The sequence below is a fragment of the Ictidomys tridecemlineatus genome, chromosome 7 (genome assembly GCF_052094955.1).
Source record: "Ictidomys tridecemlineatus isolate mIctTri1 chromosome 7, mIctTri1.hap1, whole genome shotgun sequence".
NCBI classification, from domain to species: Eukaryota; Metazoa; Chordata; class Mammalia; order Rodentia; family Sciuridae; genus Ictidomys; species Ictidomys tridecemlineatus.
In genome coordinates, this window is record NC_135483.1 from 97,278,700 (window position 1) to 97,300,069 (window position 21,370).

At 50.5% G+C, this 21,370-nt stretch overlaps 1 protein-coding gene across 1 annotated transcript in view; it reads left to right on the forward strand.

The window, feature by feature from the left end:
* Positions 1 to 20,735, forward strand: part of Marco (macrophage receptor with collagenous structure) — a 43,098-nt gene extending 22,363 nt beyond the window's left edge. The window contains exons 5-17 of the mRNA XM_013357369.4: positions 3,667 to 3,756; positions 3,831 to 3,875; positions 4,657 to 4,701; positions 5,024 to 5,131; positions 8,444 to 8,542; positions 8,650 to 8,685; positions 9,166 to 9,264; positions 9,356 to 9,418; positions 16,892 to 16,936; positions 18,220 to 18,327; positions 18,875 to 18,919; positions 19,152 to 19,328; positions 20,441 to 20,735. Coding sequence (XP_013212823.2) covers positions 3,667 to 3,756; positions 3,831 to 3,875; positions 4,657 to 4,701; positions 5,024 to 5,131; positions 8,444 to 8,542; positions 8,650 to 8,685; positions 9,166 to 9,264; positions 9,356 to 9,418; positions 16,892 to 16,936; positions 18,220 to 18,327; positions 18,875 to 18,919; positions 19,152 to 19,328; positions 20,441 to 20,571 — 1,091 coding nt within the window. The 3' untranslated portion in view covers positions 20,572 to 20,735. The remainder of the gene's footprint in view (positions 1 to 3,666; positions 3,757 to 3,830; positions 3,876 to 4,656; positions 4,702 to 5,023; positions 5,132 to 8,443; positions 8,543 to 8,649; positions 8,686 to 9,165; positions 9,265 to 9,355; positions 9,419 to 16,891; positions 16,937 to 18,219; positions 18,328 to 18,874; positions 18,920 to 19,151; positions 19,329 to 20,440) is intronic.
* The last annotated feature ends 635 nt before the right edge of the window (positions 20,736 to 21,370 follow it).

Genomic DNA, 21,370 nt, shown 5'->3' on the forward strand with positions numbered 1-21,370 from the left:
GCCCACATCACATCTCTGGCCAGGGAGAGCTGTGGGGCAGCCTCTCAGTGGCAGGAGCATGACCGTGGACTGGCAGACCTGGGGACAACCCAGGCTCTGTCCCCCACAAGCTGGGTGACTTTGAGAACATTGCTTAACATTTCTGGGCATTGTCCTCCCCTGTAAGATGAGGATAAAGATAGGTTGAGTGTGGACACAAAACAATAAATACAAAAGGCTTAGTCCCATGCCTAGCTCAGAACCCGTGCTCAATAGTGTCATTATTTTCTTTGCATCATTGCTGTTATTCTGTGGGCAGCTCCTCTCATCTAAGGAGGGGATGTTCCTGCAACTTCCGTCTCTTTAGCTTAGTCTGTCCTTAAAAATCTGCCCCATCACCCACCCAGGCTCAGCACCTCAGGTACAGAGTGGGAGCCTTCCCACCCTCAGGGTACTAAGCAGGCTCTCTCCTCTCTCTGCATGAATACAGTTGTCCTTTTATATCCCTGGAAGACCCCCATAGGTGTAAAAGGTCTCAGATGCTCTCATCCCTTCTATAAAAAAAAAATGCCACAGTATTTGCAAGTAACCTACACAATCCTTCTGTATTCTTTAAATCTTCTCTGGATTACTATAGAAACTGTAGTTCTATTTATGTAGCTTCTACATTATATTAGGTATTAAACGTAATAGTTCTATTTATGTAGTTCAGCATAATAATAATAATATGTGGACAGATTTTTTAGGGCATAATGACAAGAAAAAAGTCTACATGTTCAGTACATTTTCAATTTTTCCTCCAACCTTTTCTATCTAATATTAGTTGAATCTGAGGATGTGGAACTCAACGATAAAGAGGGCTGGTTGCAGAGAATTTCCAACTCTATCTCCTGTCTCTCTCAATTGCTTTCTGTCTCCTGCCCCCTTCCCCTCCCCCCTTCCCCTCCCCCCTTCCCCTCCCCCTCTTCTCCTCCTTCTCCTCCTCCTCCTCTTCCTTCTTCTTTTCCTCTTTTCTCTCCCTGTTCTCTTTTGAAACCCCCAAAACCAAAGTGGGGACACTGCCATTCCAGGGCTGGGGTATAAACATCTACTTCCTTCTCAGGAGGCACCTGCTTGTCCAGGTCTCCCACCTCCACTCTGGCCCACCCAGGGCAGGCTGTGGTCCCTCTCCCCTCCCCATGGCTCGCCTTGCCTGGTCAGGGCTCCCCAAAAGTCTGTTTTGAGGCAAGACTTCCTGGAGACACACAGGAAGATGTTGAGAGCCACAGCTAAGGGGCCCCAGCAAACTTCCAGCTGATTGGCTCACAGTGGCCCCAGCAAACTTCCAGCTGCCAGATGATTGGCTCCTCTGCGGTGATGTTCATTGGGCTGTTTTCCCGCCCTTTCAGACCACGGAGCTGCTCATTGGGGAACTCTTTTGGCTCCGCCCATGCGACCCAGCCAATCGGCCTCAAGAGCGGGAGGAGTGGGGGGTTGAGAGGCTCGCTGAAGCCGGTGGTGGCAGTTGGGCTCTGAGGGAATTCCTGAAGAATTCCGTGGTGTGGTGTGTGTGTTATAAAAATAAAGTTTGTTTCTGCTTGATAAGTGGCTTGTGAATTGTGCCCAGCCAGAGTGTTAAGTAAATTGTTAGAGGAAGGAGGCATCCCAGTAAAATCAAGAGCAGTCAGGGCATACGTTGATACAATACAAAAATGTAGCCCATGGCTTTTTAAGGAGGAGTTGTTAAATATATCACAATGGAACCATCATGGTGAAGATTTAAAAAGAATAGAAATGAAAAGCCCAGGGACTCTGCCAGTTGGCACATTGTCATTGTGGACGTTCGTATCTTGTTTGCTTAGTCCAAAGCCTTCAGATCAGACAATGGTGGAGGAAGGAGAAGACATATTGATTCAAGTAAAAGAGAAGGTCTCTTGAGCTAGTCAGAGGAAAATATTCAACTAAAAGAGAAGGTCTCTCGAGCTAGTCAGAGGAAAATATTCAACTAAAAGAGAAGGTCTCTCGAGCTAGTCAGACAGAGGAAGAAAGTTTAGAGCAGAAAAAGCCATCAGGGGAAAAGTTACAACAGGAGACTGCTACTAACACCTTTCTATCACCGCAGAGGAGCCAATCAGCTGGCAGCTGGAAGTTTGCTGGGGCCCCTTCGGCTGTGGCTCTCAACTTCAAGCCAAGAGGGGGGAGCTGGGTGTGGAGCTCAGACAGTGGCAGCTCTGCCCTAGGCTTCCTGGTCACTGAGGGGAAGTGGCTCCTTAGTCTTCCTGGTCACTGAGGGGAAGTGGCTCCTTAGCCGCCTGTCTCTCTCCCCCTCCCCTCTCCACTCCAGACCTGGATGCTTGCTCCCAACAAGTATTAATTTAGGAAAAAGAGACACTGTTATAGGCGCAGCTCTATATGGTCATAGCCCTAGTGACTGCTCCACAGGTTGCAGCAGATCTCTCTGTAAGGAAGCAGAGAGGGAATGGCTCTCCCAGACCAGGGAAGGCTCATGAGGAAATGCCTTTCAGCTGGGTGAATAGAAAGTTGCCAGGAAAAGCAATCCTAGGCAGAGAGGGCCTCCTGTGCAAAGGCCCTGGGGTGAGAAGGGAGCTTAGTGAGTAACAATGTAAAGAAGGAATGTCTGTGTATTTGGAGCCCTGGTACAAAAGAGCAGAGATGGGGTAAGGGGTTGGGCAGGGACAGGGACTAGGCAGGTCCAGGGAGGAGTGAAGTGGAAGGGGCCCTCTGGAAAATTTCAAGGCACTTTCCCTCTATGCTCTGCAGACCCCTCATACTACCTCTGAGCCATTATTGGTTATTATCCCCATTTCACAGATGAGGTTCATAAACACACTGACTTGCTAAAGATGATACAGACCGACTTGGAGGAACTGAGTTAGACTCCTGAGCCACAGGGGAGCAGGGACAGATGGCACTGCCCGAGAGTGGGTGGGGAGAGTCACACTGATGCATGTGGGTTCCTAGGGGGGTCACCCTGGAAAGCCCCTCCTTGAGGCCTGGGCCCAGCTTGTGGGAAGGGGTCACTTTCCCCAGAAAGGCCAGGGCAGAAACCTCCAGCCTTGATATGCCCGTAGGAGTGACCCCTCTGCAGGGGCCTGATATCCCTGATGCCCTGTAAGGCCTCTGAACGTCTTGCTTCTGCCTGGTGCTAATTAAAACAGAGTGGGCACCCACTTTCAGTAGGATCCACAGGGTTCCACAGCCCCTTTTAGTCCTCCTGAGGACACTGTCAGGTCGGGATTGCTATTCCCATGTCACAGATGAGGAAACGGAGACTGGGCCAGGTGGAGACACTTATTCAGGTCCCCCAGCTGGTGAGTGGGTGCTGCCTGTCGAACCCTGGATGGATTCTTTTCCCTGAGACACATCAACAGGGACCCCGACCCAAAGTGAGGGGTTCTAGTCCCCGGTTCTGCTCCTTCCTTCTGGCCCCCTGCCTTGTATATACAAGAGGACACAGCCCTCTGGATCTTAGGCTTCATCTCGACATTTTTTTCCTTTTTTTTTTTTGGCCTTTGCGGCCACAAGCTCCTCAGAGGAAGGAGTTTCTCCTCTTTCCCGTTTTACCCTCCATAAAGTTGAGCTTGTCCCTGGGGCTCCGGGAAAGTTCTTGGGTGAATGGAGAGCGTGGCATTGCCTTCCCACGTGGTCACCTCACTGACACCTGTGCCTCTTCTTCTGGTCTTCCAGGTCAAAAGGGATCCCCAGGCATGCCTGGCCCGCCGGGGCCACCAGCTGAGAAGGGAGCCACGGGGGCCCCAGGACGAGATGGAGCCCCAGGTATGCGTTTCCTGGCCTGGTCACCTTTTTTCCTGCCTTCTCTGGGCCACGCTCTGAATTCCCTTTCCCTCCAGGTCTCCAGGGACCCCAGGGCCCACCAGGCAGCAAGGGAGAGGCAGGTGAGTATGGCCGTCTTTCTCAGTGACACTGGGCTACAGACTCATGCCAGAGTCTGATGTCCTGGAGGGGTCTGTACAGGAGACATGGCTGGCAGGACGTCTTGGCTGGGCTGAGGCCAGGAGGCATGGAGGGAGGGCAGGCCTGGGCAGCAGTCCTCAGGGCAGGTGCAGATAGTGGAGCCTCAGCCTGGGCGGAGCTGGAGGGGTGTGGATGCTTCTCCTTGTCCTCAGTGCTGTGAGTCTGAGCCTGTAAGTGTCATTGGGGAAAGTCAAGCTCCCTGGTTCAGCAGGAACTTAAGAGTTTGGCCTTGGCAAGGTAAACTTAACTATCCAAGTCTCAGTTTTTTGTTTGTAAAATTGGGTTGAGAGGGCTCCAGGGGTTGCCAAGGGATTGGGGAAAATGATATACACCCGTGAAGGCTGCTGGGAAAGTACTGGGCCCCAGGTCTTAGGCTGCAGCCTCGGCCCGCCTGGCCCTCTGCACACAGCTGGGTGTTGGAGCTACAACTCCAATAAACTTGCCTTCCTCTATAGACTTTCTTCCACCGCCATTTGAGACACACCCCCAGGCACTGGCCAGCCTTTGGGAAGAGAGCAGATATTTTCCAGACCCTCCCAGGACTCAGCCATATGCATTCATGCATTTGTGTGTGTGTGTGTGTGTGTGTGGTGGGGGGTCTCTTGCTGGGCGCCCTGCCCACCTCAAGGGCAGCAGAATGCCAGCTGACTGAAGATCCCCGAGGGCACTGACTGACCTTGAGCTCTCGCTCCCTCTCCACAGGCCTCCAAGGACCCAAGGGCGCGCCTGGGGAGCAAGGAGCCACTGGTAACTAGTGCTTCCCCTGCATGGGATCAGGGATCAGTGCCTGAGTCCTGAGGCAGTTGCCCCCAAAGTCCTCTCTCCAGAGGGCCACCAGGACCCCAGAGGGTTAATGCCTTCCCCACAATCCTATCCTTTCAGTCTTGATACATCAAGACCACCCAGGATCCAAGCTAATGTACCCCACAGCTGTCTCTGGGGACCCCTTTCCCCTGGCTATCTCTGGGGACCCCTTTCCCCTTTCCTCCAAATGCTCCCTGCTTCTTTCACCAGGAGCCCATCCCCAGGAGGTCACTCTGAGCCCATCTCACTGACCCTTCTTTTGCAGGGTCCCCAGGACCCCAAGGACAGAAGGGCAGCAAAGGCAGCGAGGGTCTCATGGGCCCCAAGGGGAACACTGGCGCTAAGGGGGACAAAGGAGACCTGGGCCTCCCAGGTAAGGGCACGCGGGGGTGTTGATGCTCATGGGGGGCAGAGGGAGCTAGGGCCCAAGTTCTGTGACACTCCATCTACTCACTGCCCCCTGGGGAGGCCTCTGTCTATAGGCGCCCCTGAACACTGGGTGTAGCCTCTTCTTTCCAAGGGAGAAAAGACAGGGTACCATGGGAGAGGGAGGACTCGGCCAGTCCAGGTACGCCCAGCAGGGGTGGCAGAGCCAGGCTGGGAGCTCAGGGAGGACGTCGAGAGGTGGGCCTGGGAGGGGACTTGAGAATTTTGCAGACTGGCAGTGAGGGCGCAGGATTTGATTCCAGGAGAGGGGATGCAGGTGGCTAGCAATCCCCATGGACAGCAGGTACTATCTCCAGAGCAGCGATTCTCAGGCATGGCCACTTGTGGGAAGCACTCAGGTGCTTGCTCTAAGTGCAAGTTGGGCCCAAGAGCCTCATTTAAATGCCCCCAGGTGATTCTGACCTTGAAGGTCTGGGAACACAGTTGGAGAAGCGCTGCTCCAGGGCTCTGGACTTGATGGAGAGCCTTCATGCTCCTCATCTCTGGCCTCCTACAGCCCCGTCAAGGGTCTCTGAGTGCTGTGGGAGAGCCAGGCAGGCTTGGTTTCCATCCCTGCTCTGCAGCTGCTCACCTGGGTGACTAGGCACCTTCCTTAACCCTTCTGACATGCAATTTCCTCATTTCAGAGAATGATGATCATTCAATTAAAATAACAATTAAATTATAAACACCTTTCAGAGCAGTTATAAGGGCTAGAGATCATGTTTTCAAGCTGTCTGCCACATGGTAGGCACTAAATAAATAATAATAAATTAGTAGTAGAAGCAGTTATCCAGTAGCAGAAAGGGAAGAGCTTCCATTCCAAGATCAGACAGACCTAGTTTCTGATATGGTCACTAGCTGTGTGATCTTGGGCAAATGGCTTAACCTCTTTGAGCCTCAAGTTACCTAACAAAGGAGGATAATAGTGACCTTTAATAAGGATTAACTAAAAAAAGAATAGAGTACATATAAGATAGGTAACACTGTACCTGGCAGATAGCAATGATCGACTTTATTAAAAAAAGGAATGCTTGACTTCAAAAAGAAAACCCTGTTAGCCATCTTCAAATGTTTGAAAAGCAGTGGAAGGGGAGAACATAAATTTGGCTCTCGGGGGTGCCAGCAGAAGAATGAGGACAATGAGCCAAAGTTTCAGGAGAAACCAATTAATTATGCAGAGGTAAGGGGCTGACTCTGATGAACTGGGCTCTCAGGGGTCTAGCAGGCAGCCCCCCACTGGGGAGGGCAGAAGGGCTGCGCACTCCTTCCCAAGGGACACACGTGGGTTTGGAGCGTTGCTGCTCACTTCTCTTGGCAGATGGGAAAGGGAACCTCAGAGAATCTAGGGTGGCTCCAGAGCATCGCCGGAGCGGTGACAGCCAGGCCTTTGCCCGCTCACCCTTGTCTGATCCACCTGGTTTCCCTGGGAACCCCCACCCAGACCCAGGCCTGAAATCGTGGCAGTGGGTTTGGAGAAGAAACAGCGACCTCAGTCCTCAGGAAGCCGCGCTCTGCCCGCTCCTGCTTACCCTGAACCCCTCTCTCCAGATCGTGAGCTTTTGCTTTCTCAGCGCCTGCGCAGTCCACCTAGTGAGACCAGCCCCTAGTGAGGTTTCACCTCCCCTCTTCACCCCAGGAGACCAGAACCGTCACCTGGGTGAACTTTGAAGTCATTGCAACACAGCTGCTGGTCCACACCATATTGGAGAATTACATACAGGCAGCAGAACACTCTAACCTGATGGCTGTGGTCCAGATGGATAGGCACTGACAAATTCCCCCATGGAAATAATCCCAGTCCTCTCTAATAGGTGCCATTGGACCCTTCTCCATTCACCCTGAATGGTCAAGAGCTGCCTTCTCTGCTGGTTGCACCGTAGGCTGCTATGAAAGATCTCAACTGAAACCAAGTTTCTTTTTAAGTTAATTCAGTCATTTTTAATTGACAAATATGTGCATGTTTATGGGGTACAGTGTGATATCTGGGCACAATTCAGGGTGTTTAGGTTACCCATCTTCTCAAATGTCTATCCTTTTTTTGGGAATGAGAACATTAAATTCCTCTTTTCTAGCTTTTCTGATTTACACCACTCATCCCCATGCTGTGTGACAGTGCCCTGGATGCTTTCCTCCTCACTAGCTGTGTCTCTGTGTCCATGTGCCACGTCCCTTATGATGGACTCATCTCCCATCAGGCATCCAGCATTCTTCTAAGTGTCTATCTCAAAGAACCCAAATTCCAAGTCTTGCACAAATTTCACTCCAAACCGAGTCCCAGCAAGGCCAGCTCTTCTCTTCTCTTGGTAGCAATGGTGTCCCTGATCTTAATTCACTGGAGGGAAGGTTGGAATCCTGCAGGAGACCTCTCCAGAGGCATCTTACCAAAATGATAAAACAGAGGTTTTTTTAAACAAAATCTCTTCCCAAGTGTCTATTTGAGATCCTAAAAGATTGTTTTGGGGTGATATTGTCCTTAGACCTTCATCCCACTCTGTCCCAGGGGCGTGAAGCTGGACATCGCACTTGCTGACAAGGGAATGTCAGCAACTTAATAAACACTAGCCATCCAGTGGCCCTGTGTGGTGTGGCCAGGGAGGGCTGTGTGGCTCTCTTCCCAACCAAAAGGCACTTTGGGAAGCAGTCACAAAGACCTGCTCCTGTGAGGAGCCAGCCTTGATTGATATGCACCAGGCACTGCCAGGAAAGGAGGAGGGAGCGATGGAGGACTCAGGAGAGGACAGGGTGGATGAGCCCCGAATGCTGATAGCAAGTGGAAAATTTGGAATCTTGAGTACCAGGAAAGCCCGTGTCTGGAGCGCTGGCGGGAACAGGAGCTGGGGCAATGTTCTTTCTCTCCATCAACACTGCCCCAGAGTTGTGGTTCTCGGCATTTGGGATCTGCTTTCTAGAACATTCAGGTTGCAGTTTGAGAGGGTTTAAAAAATAATTCCCCAAATGCAAAACTGCTGGTTAAGCCTGGGCTATGTTCTCCCCTGGGGAACCAGGGCTCTGATTCAAGTCCCGAGAGCTGGCTGCAGGGCCCTCTGCCCACCACGGGCCATGCCAGGTAACTTTCCAGCCCTTCATGAGTGTGTGGCTTGCCTCTGGGGAAAGGTGGTGTGCCGTCATGTGTTCTATCTCTGATCACCAAGTAGGAGGTCAAGGGTTTTGAGTTTGGAATTTGTTGGGATGGCAGTATCTGAATTGGACCTCCTGGCTGGCTTCATCATGCCTGACCTTGACCTTTTCTTTTCAGGAGGCAAAGGAGACATGGGCATGAAAGGAGATACAGGGCTCATGGGGCCCCCTGGGCCCCCGGGGAGTAAAGGTGACTCTGGGAACTCAGGCCCACAAGGTAAGAGGCGTGTGGTCAGGGCCACTGACCTGTAGGTGTGTATTCCCCTTTTCCTCAGCAGGCTGAGCCAAAGGGAGACAATTCCTGAAAGTCCTTCTTTGTTTTAGGCCCACCTGGACCTCTTGGAGCCAAGGGAGATAAAGGTGAGGACTGTGGCGTGTGGACCGGCTGGAGCTGGGGCAGTCATTCTGGCTGCGTTGGTGCCTGGGCCGAGTCATGTCGAGGGCCAGACTGTGAACCCTGGGGCCATGGGGGTTCTCAAGACCAAGCTCCTCCTATGAGGAACAGAGCAGCTGGCGAAGGGCTGGCTTCCTTACTCATCCTGGTTAGAGCTTCACCCCACTCTGCCACACAGGGCATGTGCTGGACCTTGGAGTTCCTAGCACATCCACAAGTCCCAGACTCCACGGCAGTGAATGGAAAAAGGCATTCGCTGGCCCCAATTTTCCTCCCACTAACAGGGCTCATTTGGGTCTTGAAAGACAAATGGTTAGAGCTGCAGAGGGAGCTCTCAGGGGTTAGGAGTTGCATGTCCCACTGCCGAGAACTCAGGCATGAGGGGTGGGGGCAGCCAGACCCTCTGCCAACCCTCCCCAGCCTTGTGGCCACCACTTAACTTCCAGGAGAACCTGGAGCACAAGGTGTTCCAGGCCATCCCGGTGCAGCAGGACCATCGGGTCCCAAAGGTGAACCTGGCAGAACTGGCTCACCTGGAGTAACAGGTGAGGTCGCACAGCCCACGGTGGGCATGGGGGGGTGTCCAAGCACACACCCAGCCTAGCCCTCATGCTCTCTGTGGGGTGTGTTGTCTAGGGCCACAGGGGAGTCCCGGGAGACCAGGAGACCAGGGTGTGAAAGGAAGCAAGGGAGACACAGGTAAGATGGGGTGGGGAGGTGGGGGGTTTCTGGGTCAGTGGGGACACTGCTGGAAGAGTCCTCCATGGAAAGAGACAGAGGGTCATCTGAGCCCTGACCCCTGGGGATCCCTGATTCAGGGGGTCAGAACCCCTTGCGCCCAAAGCCCCTGGGCTATTCTTCCTCTGCTCAGAATTCCCGGAGGGCCTTGAATGTCATGACCAGACCCCAGCCTCCCGAAGAGGGAGGGTGCCTTGCCCTGGCGGGCATCCCACACGGTTTCCACTCCAGCCTGCTGAACTTCAGCAAGGTTCACTGAATTTGGGCAGGAGGATCAAGATACCCTTATTGGCATGTTCTCCCAGGGGTGCTGGAGCGTGCTGGCCTTCCATAACCTCATGCCAACTTTGGTCAAGGTCGTGTACTGTCATGGAAGGGTATTCATGCCAATTTAGTCTTGGCCATGGGCCCTGTACCAGTGTGGTCTACTTTGTAAACCACTGTACTAATTTTGTCCAGTCTTTAGGTTTAGGCTCCTGTATTGTGTCCACTTAGTCTAGAAAGTCCAGGCCACTGTGTTGAGTGGTGAACACTCAAGATGTCCCCAGATCACCCAAGGTGGTGCAAAAAACAGACTTCAGGTACGCTCTGGCGTGGAGAACTGTTGCATGCCATTTGGAAAGCAAGGTGCAGGCAGGGGGTGCTGTGGGGGTGCAGGGTGGACAGAAGGGGCTGTGTGTCTGCTGGATGTTCTGTGGATGGTCTGCTTTGACCCTGTCCTCCACTGGCGTAGAAGGTGTGCTATGTGAGGCAAGCTGGATGACTCGCCCAGGCTGTGCTTCTGACCCATATCCGGCTGGCCCTTCACAGTCCTAGTTGATGGAGTAGGCGATTCACTCATTCACACCCCCCCACCACCACCATTCATCACTGCTACATGGGAAGGACTCTGGGCCTTTGATCTTTGGAGTTTTCCTGAAGGTTTTTGGGAGCCATGACAAGGACACCTTCTCTGTCCTTCTACTCCATCCAGCCTCAGAGCCATTATCTCCTTCATGGACCGTGTGTTGGTGTGGACAGGGCCCTGCCAGGTGGTATCCCATGTAGATGCCACCAGAAGGCCACTAACAAGTTCTCACCTTGAGAAAATCTCCCTCTGTCAGATGTCCCTCACTTCCTGACTGTCCTTTCTGATCTTACAGTTCCACCTTCTCTGGTCCCCTCTCTTTGGGTCCATCTGACTTGGGGCCTGAAGCTCTCTTTCCCTAGGTTTTCTGTGTGGCTTCCTGGGAGGACTGGTTTTCCTCCCTCCATTATAAGTAGTGGTCACTCTCTGCTCCTGATCCATGGCCAGACCCAGAGCTCTTGGCTAAGCCAGAGTATTGTGCATACAACATGACTTGACTCACTGAGGCACTGTGCTCACCCCGAGACCCCACGTCTGGGTCTTCCACTGTCTGAAGCAGCGAATCCCACCCTGAATGCTGCATCCTGTGGTCCATGAGATTGAGCATCTCCATGACAGCCCTACCAACTAAGCACTCTATTTAGTGCTGTTTTATGGTAAATTGCTCAAAGCCAAGCAGCCAGTTAAGATGGGCACCCATGGTTGGAATCTAGGCTGTGCTGATTAGAAGCTTGTGTTCTTATCCACGACACTGCATCCTGAGGTCTTCCTCTCCAACGGTTTCCATCAGGAGACTCCGACAGTGTCACCTTCCCCCTTCATCCTAGTTCAGAAAGGATCACAACAAAAGCAGTAGTAGCTTTTCCCAATCTTAAGAGGAGACCTGAAGCTCCAGGGCCCTACATGGTTCTCAGTCACCCACGCCAACGTTAACGTAAGATGCCATAGTCTGAGGATCAAGTCCTTGTGTGTCTGTTGAGCACCTTTATGGGTTCGTCACTAATCATCCCTAGCGATAAAGATCAGCCAGCCAAACTCTAGGGGTCACCCCCTAATTCTGACCGTTCAGGTAAACACGATGAATTTCGTTTTCAATTTAGGACACATGATAATGACCATATTTGTAAAATCAGAAAGGTGGCCTTGATCAAGGGACAGATCATCTCTGTGGACCTCTCAGAGGGGAATTCCAAGAGAGGAATATCTGGTCTGTATATCACAACTGAGTCCAAGGCGCCCGAATTTCTGGAGAGATTAGATGGGCTGATTTCTGAAGCAGGAGAAGGAGGAGTGGAGGGGAGGGGGAGTCCGCTCTTCCCACCATGAAAGACAACGTACACTTGTCAATGTCAGGATGCTGGTATTCCCCAAACTAAAGTTGCCATGGTGATCGTCCCATTTTGATGCATCAAGCCAGATTTTCAAACTGATGTATTTCCCATTTTGTAAACAAAATCATTAATCTCTCAAGAGAATATCTAGGCATTTTGGATGAAAACGGAGAAATTAGAGTGTGTTGGTTTGACCTAGGTGACAGCTAGATTTCATTATGGTGCATTAATTATGACTAATAAGAGCTCCACTCATTATGAACAGTGCCTCCGGGCCAGGCACTGTGTGCAGAACTTGACTCCCTACAATCTTAGTTCATCTAATCCGCACACTTGAGTGTTAGCCTTCCTACTTTGCAGCCAAGGAAGCAAAGGCTCAAAGAGGGCTCATGATTTGCATGCATTGACTCTGGGAGTTAATCCTGAAACCTGATTACAAAATTGTGCTTTTCTAGATTTTGTTGTGTAGAATGGCACACCGTTATTCTAATTTGTTGAACAGCAGAGCCCTGTGCTCTCCCTGAACATTTCATCCTATGATAGGTAAATCCTGGCTCAGTCGCCAGACCTCTTTCCTACCTATTTTCTCATCTGCCTCTCAATGGATTTATGTCCAACACACAACAATTAGAATCTTCTAGGACCTTCCATTTTCATATTGAGGCAAAGCCAAAGTGCAAATAACTTGAGATCTATTTTCTTGTCAGCATGTTAAGATGTTTTACCATAAAGATAAGCAACAAAGATAATCCATAATAACAATTGAGCCCTATATCCTGAACATATTTCTCAGTCTATTCCATTCCACACTCAGCCCGGGAAGGTGGAATGTTCCCACTTATTTGTACCTCTTGAGGGAGATAAGCCATCTCTGTCTGATTAAAGAAAAAAACAGGAAATTCCATTTTTTCTGCTGGGAAGATAAACTCCATATTTTATTAAGTAAGACATTATTCCCAGTGGAATTTTCTCTAACGTTAATTTCCTTCACCTGTCAGTAACAGGCTCCCATCCAAATCCCCAACTTGGTTTTCCAGCTTTTTCTCTTTCAAAAGATTGAAAAAAAAAAAAAAGAATTACTGAACTTTAGCTCTACATCCCTGAGCTACTTTGAAACGTCTAGTCTGGAAACAAGGCAGGACTCAGTTTTGACTTGAAATCATGACATGACTCTTTCTGCCATCTCCCCCTCTATGAAATGACTTTAGAAGAAGTCAAATCATTTAAGCTCCAAAACACCAACCCAATCAGAAATTTTTCATCTCAATGGATTTATGTCCAACACATAACAATGAGAATCTTCTAGGACCTTCCATTTTCACATTGAGGCAAAGCCAAAGTGCAAAGAACTTGAAATCTGTTTTCTCGTCAGCATGTTAAGATGTTTTACCATAAAGATAAGCAACAAAGATAATCCATAATGACAATTAAGCCCTATATCCTGAACATATTTCTCAGTTTATTCCATTCCTCATAACTGAATACTCGGGTAGTTCAAGAACTTATTAAATTTGACCAAGTCAGATTACTAAATGGTCTCTTAAAAAGTCCTCCTGATTTTCCTCTGAGAAGTCTACACACATCCCAGTTGTAGGTCACCTGTCCAACATATCACTTCTTAACACACAGCTCAATTTGTCACGTATTAGATTAATCCTAACGTTGTCAGGCTGCACACAGACTGTAAGTCAAGATGGTATTTAAGGAAATTTCTTAATGTATTGGGCACTTCTACATTTAACTCAGAATCAGGAGGCCTGACCTTCCACTTGGGCTTACCCCTGACTAGCTGGGTAACCGTGGGCCAGGACTTGATCTCACTGGGCCTCGGTTTCCTCTTTGGTGGCATAGGATTAGTATAGAGTGTACTGGTCCCCACTAGCTGGACAGCACTCTGAGTGTGGAATAGCTATTTCCCCTCAGAGCAGAGAGAAGCTGGCTTCCATCAGAGCAAAGGGAACACGCATGCTCTAACCATTCTCTAGAGGTGGGGGGATCATTTCCCTAAAAATACTTTGCAAATAAACCTTTGGGCCTCTCAGCTTTATCAGTTTGTGATTTCCAGTTTGCTGGGTTTTACACCTGTTCTGTGGTTGAAAAGGAAGAGCTGGTATTATCCTTGATTTCAGAGCATGCAGTTCTAGATCTACCTTTCAGCTCAGCCATTCCTTGCACCTACATGTCGTAGCCAATCTAGTGAGGACACTGTGTTGGTGGATAGTGAAGTGATTACTGTCCCGTGATCATTTAGTCAGTCTACCAACATCTACTTAGCCAGCAAGGTCCAGAGAGAAATCACACAAAACAAAATTCTGATTTCTTCCCCTTGAAGGAAGAGCTTTGAAGACTAAATTGACATTCATTAAACACATCTCAGAAGGCATGTAATCAAGGACCAAACTCTGTCTTGTGAACTGTGGTCCCCAGGAGAGCCCAGGATCAGGTGGGGATGGCATATCCTACAGGGACAGGAAGGCTGCTCTGAAGAGGTAGGCTGTGAACTGGTCCCTAAAGAATGAATGAGATTGAGGGACTGGGGTTGTAGCTCAGTGGTAGAGCACTAGCCTAGCCTATGTGAGGTACTGGGTTTGAAGCTCAGTACCATATAAAAATAAATATATTGTATCCATCAAAAACTCAAAAAGAAAGAAAGAAAGAATGAGTAAGATTTGCTTAGGGCAGTGCTACTCAAAGTGTGGTCCCTGGACCAGCAGCATCAGCATGCCCTGGGAGCTTAAGAAATGCAGATTCTCAGATCCCCAGCCCAGTGCCACTGACTCAGCCACTCTGGGTGGTGTATTAGGTTGTTTTCCAACAAGTCCCATCCAGGTGATTCTGATGCACACTCTAGGTTACTTCACCTCTCTTAGGGGAAAGGAATGGCCCAAAGGAATCTGGAGGTATCTCAGGGACCAAAGGACAGCCTGAGTGAAACTTCGGCAAGTGGGGAGGCTGGCGTGCTGGTGGAGCAAAGGCAAGCGCAGGGCACAATGGGAGGCCATGCAGCGGGACTTCACCGTGAAGTCCTGTTGGATAAATCACTTGGCATCTCTGAATGTCAGTTTCCTCCTCTGTAAGGAAAGGAAATAACACTACCATGTGGGGTAGGTGAAAGATGGAAGGGGGTGGCATGAGTAAAGCCCCTGGCACCATGCCTGGTACAATGCAGTCAGCAGCTAATGCTGGGCCCCCTGGAGGTCAGGGACCGGGAAGGAAGATTGTGGGGAACAGAGTAGGGGGTCATCAGATGGGCCTAATGAACAGGGACTCCTCTGTGGCTCCCAGCTTCAAGAGGTCGTTTGTTGTACAGTGTTTTAAAGGACAGCTGGAGAGGTGTTCATCTTTGAGCACAGACAATAGGGGAGGTTACAGTACTCCAGGGTCCCTGAGCCTTGCTTCTAGTGACAGTCTCTTTGAGGTAGAGATTGCTGCAATGTGGTGCCCTCCAGGATGGGGACAGAGCATGCCAGAGTCGAGATGTGGACCATTTTCCTATTTAATGACCCCCTGGTCTCGAACTATGCTATTCAGATGTAAGTAAGCAAAACAGAGATATTGGCCACCTCTCCGGGTGGCCTCAGCTCAGTACTTTGAGGTCAACAGCAAAGATTTCCCTGTGCCTATTCAGAGCCTCCACCCCAGTGCCAGACACAGAGACACTTGGCTCCTGGGGGGAAGACAGGCGTGTACAGGGTCTGTGGGGTCCTCATGACACCATTTCTTTAGCACTGGCCTGACATTCCTCTCCGCCCTTAGCAAACATGACTCCACTTGGGGCTTCACAACAGCTTCACAGGGCAATGGGGAGAATGAGAGAGGAAACAGACTCTGGGCAGGGCCATCTGGTTCAAGGTCACAGAGCCAGGAGAGGGCAGAGATGGACTCAACCAGGCTGCATGACTACTGGGTCAGGACAGCTAGAGCCTGTCTGCCAGCGACTGACCTTAAAGACACCTTTACCTCTCTCTGCCTCAGTTCTGTTCCCATCCCTAGCCCGAGGGGTGGAGTGGCTGCCCTCTGGGAATCTGCCAGGGCTTTGTGCTGCTCCTGGCTCTAAATGCCCCTCCTCAGGCAGCACCAGGCCTCTTGGGCATCGTCTGAGATGCTGCTGGGAACCAAGATTTCTCTGGCTCATCCCAAGAAGCAGTTCTCCAAGAGGCCAACAGGCTGAACAGCACACACCACAGTGCTCAGGAAATTCAGGTAGTAAGTTGGCATCAGGAACAGGGCAGGTAAGAAGGTCCCCCAGAGACTGCAAAGAGGGTGACTGAGCTCCCTGGGGGCTCTGGTGCGTCAGAGGGCGCCCTGTGGTGAGGGCCGTGTCTTGGGTGGGACGCCGGTCCAGGGCACGTCATGAGCACAGATGCTTGTGAATAGCTGTTGGTGTCCCCTTGTTACTCTCCTGGGACTGCTGCTTGGCAATGAACTTGCATTTCCTCAAGTTGGTGCAACTGTCTTGGGGAGTCCTAGCGCTCCAAAATAAGTCAATGTTTGCACTGAAAATGGAGAGTCCACGATATTGCTAAGTGAGTCAATTGTGATCCACAAAGTGGTCCCAGCAGGATGCGGGAGACAGTGGGTCTTTTGCAAAGTTAATTGAATAAAGGGATGAATGGGAAAGAAGAAGGTAGAAAAGTAAAGAAAGAAGGGAGGAAGGAAGGAAGGAGGGAGGAACCTCTCACATTAACCACAAATAGAACCATCACCAACCATGTGTTTATTATTTTTTCCTTTTTTCTGAACATAAGACACTTTAGCCACATGAATCTTTACCCATACTGGAGGCCACCGTGAATAAGCCAATAAGTACTTAGGGAGCATCTACTATGGGTGAGGACACCCCCAACCTCTGGGTGGTCACTAAGTTCCCTCCACAGCCTTCTGGAAATGAAGATAACTTTGTTTCCAAATCTTCTCTCAATTCTCTTCAATAAATCTCTCTCCATAAAATGTAGCAGGAAGGGGATTGGAGGAGACGCCAAGTGAGGGTGCTGGTGGACAGGGAGGGCCGGCCAGTGAGTCTGGGGTCTGCTAATCCAGCACCCTGCTATTTATACGCCAACCCCCCCCCCAACTCCATTTATCTGCAGCCTGTCTTCTTTTATGTTCTTCTGAAGAGGTTTTCAACAATCGGGGAGAACCAATGTATCTTTCCATCTGCATTAATCAGACAAAAGGTAGAGAGTGTCTAAGATTAAAAGTGTCTAATATCGAAGTTTTATTATCTTCTCCCCCTCTTCTTTGTTTTGATCTTAGGAATTCAAGGACAGAAAGGGACAAAAGGAGAATCAGGAATCCCAGGTAAAGGGCTGGCTTCGTTTTAATTTCTCAGAATCATGACTGGTGAGCCTTGCGTGCTTGCAAGTTGAGTCTTGCTGACTTTGAATGCATAGCTGTGACCTTCCCCCAAAGTTGAGGCTGAGACTCTAGGGTTCTGCCATCCAAGCCCTGATCCTTCTCCTGAAAAACCTGGAAAGGGCAGCGACTCAGAATCCGGTGTCTGGTGTGGGGCAGGGGCTGAGGGTGGCAAAGGGTGGCTCGTGAGCTGCTGTTGCAGGTGCTGGCTCCAGCCTGTGTAGCCCCCATGGAGCTGGGCAACCTCCGTCTCCTACTCATGGTTGGGGACTTCCAGATCCCCTGCTTTGGTCTTTTTTTTCTCAGCTCCTGAAACCTCACTGTTCTCCCCCTGCTGCATCTTCTAGGCTTTCAGTATCAACCTTACCTACTGAGCCCCTTGCTTATAGTTGGTTACTGAGCTCAGCACTTACCACGCAGTATTTCTAGTCTTCTCAGGAGCGTGGCCTTAGTGAGTGCTGTTTAGTCCATTTTATTACTATAATGAAATACCTGAGCCATGCCAGTTTTATAAAGAAAAGAGGTTTGCTGAGTTCACAGATCTGGAGGTTCAAGGGCATGTTTCTGGCCCTGGTGAAGGCCTCATGACGAATGGAATCATAAGGGTGAGAGTGCACATATCTCCAGACGGGAAAAAAGAGTCTGGGGTCCCATAATCTTTTCTGAAGGCAGTATCCCCAGTTGGCCTAAGGACCCCTCACTAGGCCCCAGATCCCAAAGGTCCCATGTCTTCTTAACCCTGAGGAGCCAGTCCCCACACATGAATCCTTGGGAAATGCACTCAAACCATATCCAATCCAGAACAAATGCTGAAGCAAAATCTCCAGACAGATTTCCAGAGCAACTTTTCTTCTCTGTGAGCAACATATTGTATGACTATGTTAATTTACTGAAGGAGACACTGTGGCCTAGGAATGTTCTAGCAAATTCTCCCCAAATGACTAGAATGTCTATAAAATTATGTCATCTGCTGAGAATGGACTGCAGAATGTCTGGAACTTGGCCAGCCGTTCCCACCTGCGTATTCTCAATAGCATTCATTTAGGATTAGGGAGCCTAGAACAGCCCCCAGCCGGACTAAGCTACTGGCTCAATGTTCAAGGAGCCCATTCACGGGGAACCTGGTGGTTGAGAGTAACTCGTGGATGAAACACCAAGATCCTTGGGTCCACCTTGGAGAAGCAGAGCAGGACATCCACAGGGTGATCTCTCTCCTCTCGGCCCTTCAGGCATAAAGGGAGAAATTGGAAGAACCGGGTCGATAGGTCTTGCAGGACCACCTGGACGGCCTGGACCACCTGGACCACCTGGCCTAACGGGGAGCCCAGGACAAAAAGGTGAGGCTTGTCTTGTGATTCCTGGGTTCCTAGGAGACTGGCCTTGCTTTCAGGGCATAGGGGTTTTCAGAACCCAAGCAGGGGAAGCTTCTTCAGTCCATTAGCAGAATTATGTGCTGGGGTTGCCCTGGGCACTGAGCACAGGGCAGCGACACAGCACAGCCCACCTACCAAGAGGCAGAGCCATGGACACGTGCTCCAGCCACACCCAGCCATGCCCTTGGCCTCCCCATGGATGGGTTCTGTGCAGGAGTAACCCCTGTCCCACCCCATGCCTCGCACCCATCGAACATCCCTCCACAACCCAACTGCCATCCTTCCTACCATAGCTCAGGCCCATTTCTCCCTGCTCAACCATTGGTACGAGGGCACATCCCAGTCCCCACGAGGCCAGGTCACAGGTGAAGCTGGAGGAGAAACTGGCCCCCAGCTCCCTCCCCAGCATCCTCCTGTCCCTGGATCCTCCAGTCCACTCCTGGCAAAGGAGAGTAAGGGCATCCTGGCTCTGTGGTTCCTTCAAATTGTGTGGGTTTTCTCCTCGCAACAGGATCTTCTGGGCCGCAAGGAGTAAAGGGAGAAAAAGGTCAAAAAGGTAATCGATATTTCCATTTTCTTTATGCTTTGGAGTCAGTTCCATATTGGAAAATTGTGTGTGTGCACGTGCGTGCGTGCGTGCGTGTGTGCGTGCGTCCGTGTGTGTCTGGGAGTTTCCCAGACTCCTGACAGCAGCCAGCTGGGGGATTGCTCCAGAAATGAACAGGGAGAGCCTGCGTTGACACAGGCCCTGGGGGTTTCTTCACCTCTCCCCACATTTTCTCATCTAGGCACATCCTTCATACATGCCAGAATCGTCGGCAGCAGCAATCGTGGTCGGGCTGAAGTTTACTATAACCATGTCTGGGGGACAATTTGTGATGATGACTGGGACAACAATGACGCCACCGTCTTTTGCCGAATGCTGGGTTTCTCCAGGGGAACGTCCATCAGCAGTTTTGGGGGTGGTAAGTGAATCATCCAGCAGGGGCCTCTTCCTGGGGGTGCCACAGTGGTGTGTGGACAACCGTTGATTTCAGGTGACTCAGTGTGGCTTGGGTTAGGAGACGGGTATTGGCTCAAAGCTGCAGAAGCTCAGTGCTCTGGACTTATCTCCTTCGACTTGGCCCCCCAAGGGGAGAGATGCCCTCTCTTTCCCAGCAGTGACAAGTGAAGGCTTTACAAGGTTTAGATCGGCCTGGTTGGGTCAGTGTCCATCTGGTCCTGGAATCAGAATGCCACATGGGTATATTTAGGAGTTGACTCTCCAAAGAAAGGAGAAAATGGAGGCTAGGTGAAGACATTCTCTGTGTCTGTCCAGAACCCAGATTCCCAGCGATCTTGGCTGTGAGCATCTTTAAGGAGTACCGGAGAAGGCTGGATAGCTCCGTGCTTGCCTAGCTACTTACTAATCAATTTACGGAAGATGTCTTGAAGTGCTAGACATCAGCTCAGCTTATGTCTTTTTTTTTATATAGTCAAAGGTGAAATCATCAGCAAAGAAATTAAGTCCCCTGGCTGAGCCCCTTTCTTTGCTCCTAGGAGCTGACAAAGCACAGACACTAGACTGGTCACCTCCCCCAAATGCCCTCTGCCTTTACCCTACCCCAAAGTGTACACTTGCTTTTTAATCTGGATCCAGTTGGCTATAAAATGCCTTTAAAATACACATTTTCCTCATATAGATTAACCTATATAAAGTCCCATTGATGTGTAAATGACTGTAATCAAGTAATATAACTGTTTTCAACTTTATCAGAAGTGAGAGGGTTTGACAGAGCTGTGGAAGCTTCAGACCCATGACATGGTGTGGTTTAAAAGGCTCTGGGAAAGGTGGAGACCGTAGCAGGCTGGGGGACCCTCGGGGGAGATTTAAAATGGATGAAGGACTACAGCTCTGAACGAGGGTTCTATCGAAGCATAGAGAACAGAAAGGAATCAGAGTCAGTACCAAAGACCAGACTAGCTCTGAACACGTTGGGCCTGACCTCATGTGGAGGACGTGGCCATCTACCCCAGACGAAGCTCTGCTTTGACCATAATCCCTCTCTCCTCTCCACCTTGCTTCCTCTGTCTCAAGGAACTGGGACGATCTGGCTGGACAATGTCGCCTGCACAGGCTCAGAATTGACCCTGTGGAACTGCCATAAGAGCAGCTGGGGCTCTCACAACTGCGATCACAACGAGGACGCGGGCGTGGACTGCAGCTGATGGAAGCCCTGAGCTCACGGCTCTGTCCCCAAGGTGTCTTTGGGCTCACACATATGTGGAAAGGAGAAAAGCACGTGGATGGTTCCCTGGGATTGGCTGGGGAGGGATCATCAATAAAGCTCCAGGGGTGACCTGGCAATGCCGTGGGCTGTGGGTGAACACCAGAGGTAGCACCGTCCATCCCTCACTGACAGATGGTTGTGTGCCCGCTCAACACGCACACCGTTTCCTGGAATTATCACAGGCCCGTGCACACGGGGATGGCCTCAACTTTTACACTAGGGGGAGATAGGCATGGAGCATGCCTGGCAAAAGGCCACCTGTTGTCACAATTGGTCCTGACCATCCTTCAGCCATGGGCATCTCTGAGAGCTCCCTCCTTCCCGCTTGCCCTGTCTTTGGCCCAGCAGCAAATGAAGAGGCTGGCCGACAGGTGGCACCAGGTGGCACGATCAGCACGAACTGTGGTTTTCAGCCAGGAGATCAGCTCTCATTAGGATGGGAGCTCCATCTAGGCAGGGACTTTGGTCTGTTTAATCAACCCCAGTAGGGACTCGGGAAATATTTATTGAATAAATGACTAAATTAAACTAAGTAGGTAAGGAGCTCACCCTGAGAGCCTGGCTCCCCTCCCCTGCAGCAGTCTTCCCAGGGATGCATATGGAATTCCATCGCCTCTTTTGCTGGGTGTCAATAGTGTATTTGAAGGTGGAATCTAGCAGAGCCAACTGCATGTGCCACGTGACTGCACAGTCACCATTCCCTCTTTTTTTTTTTTTTTTTAGTTGTACAGGAACAC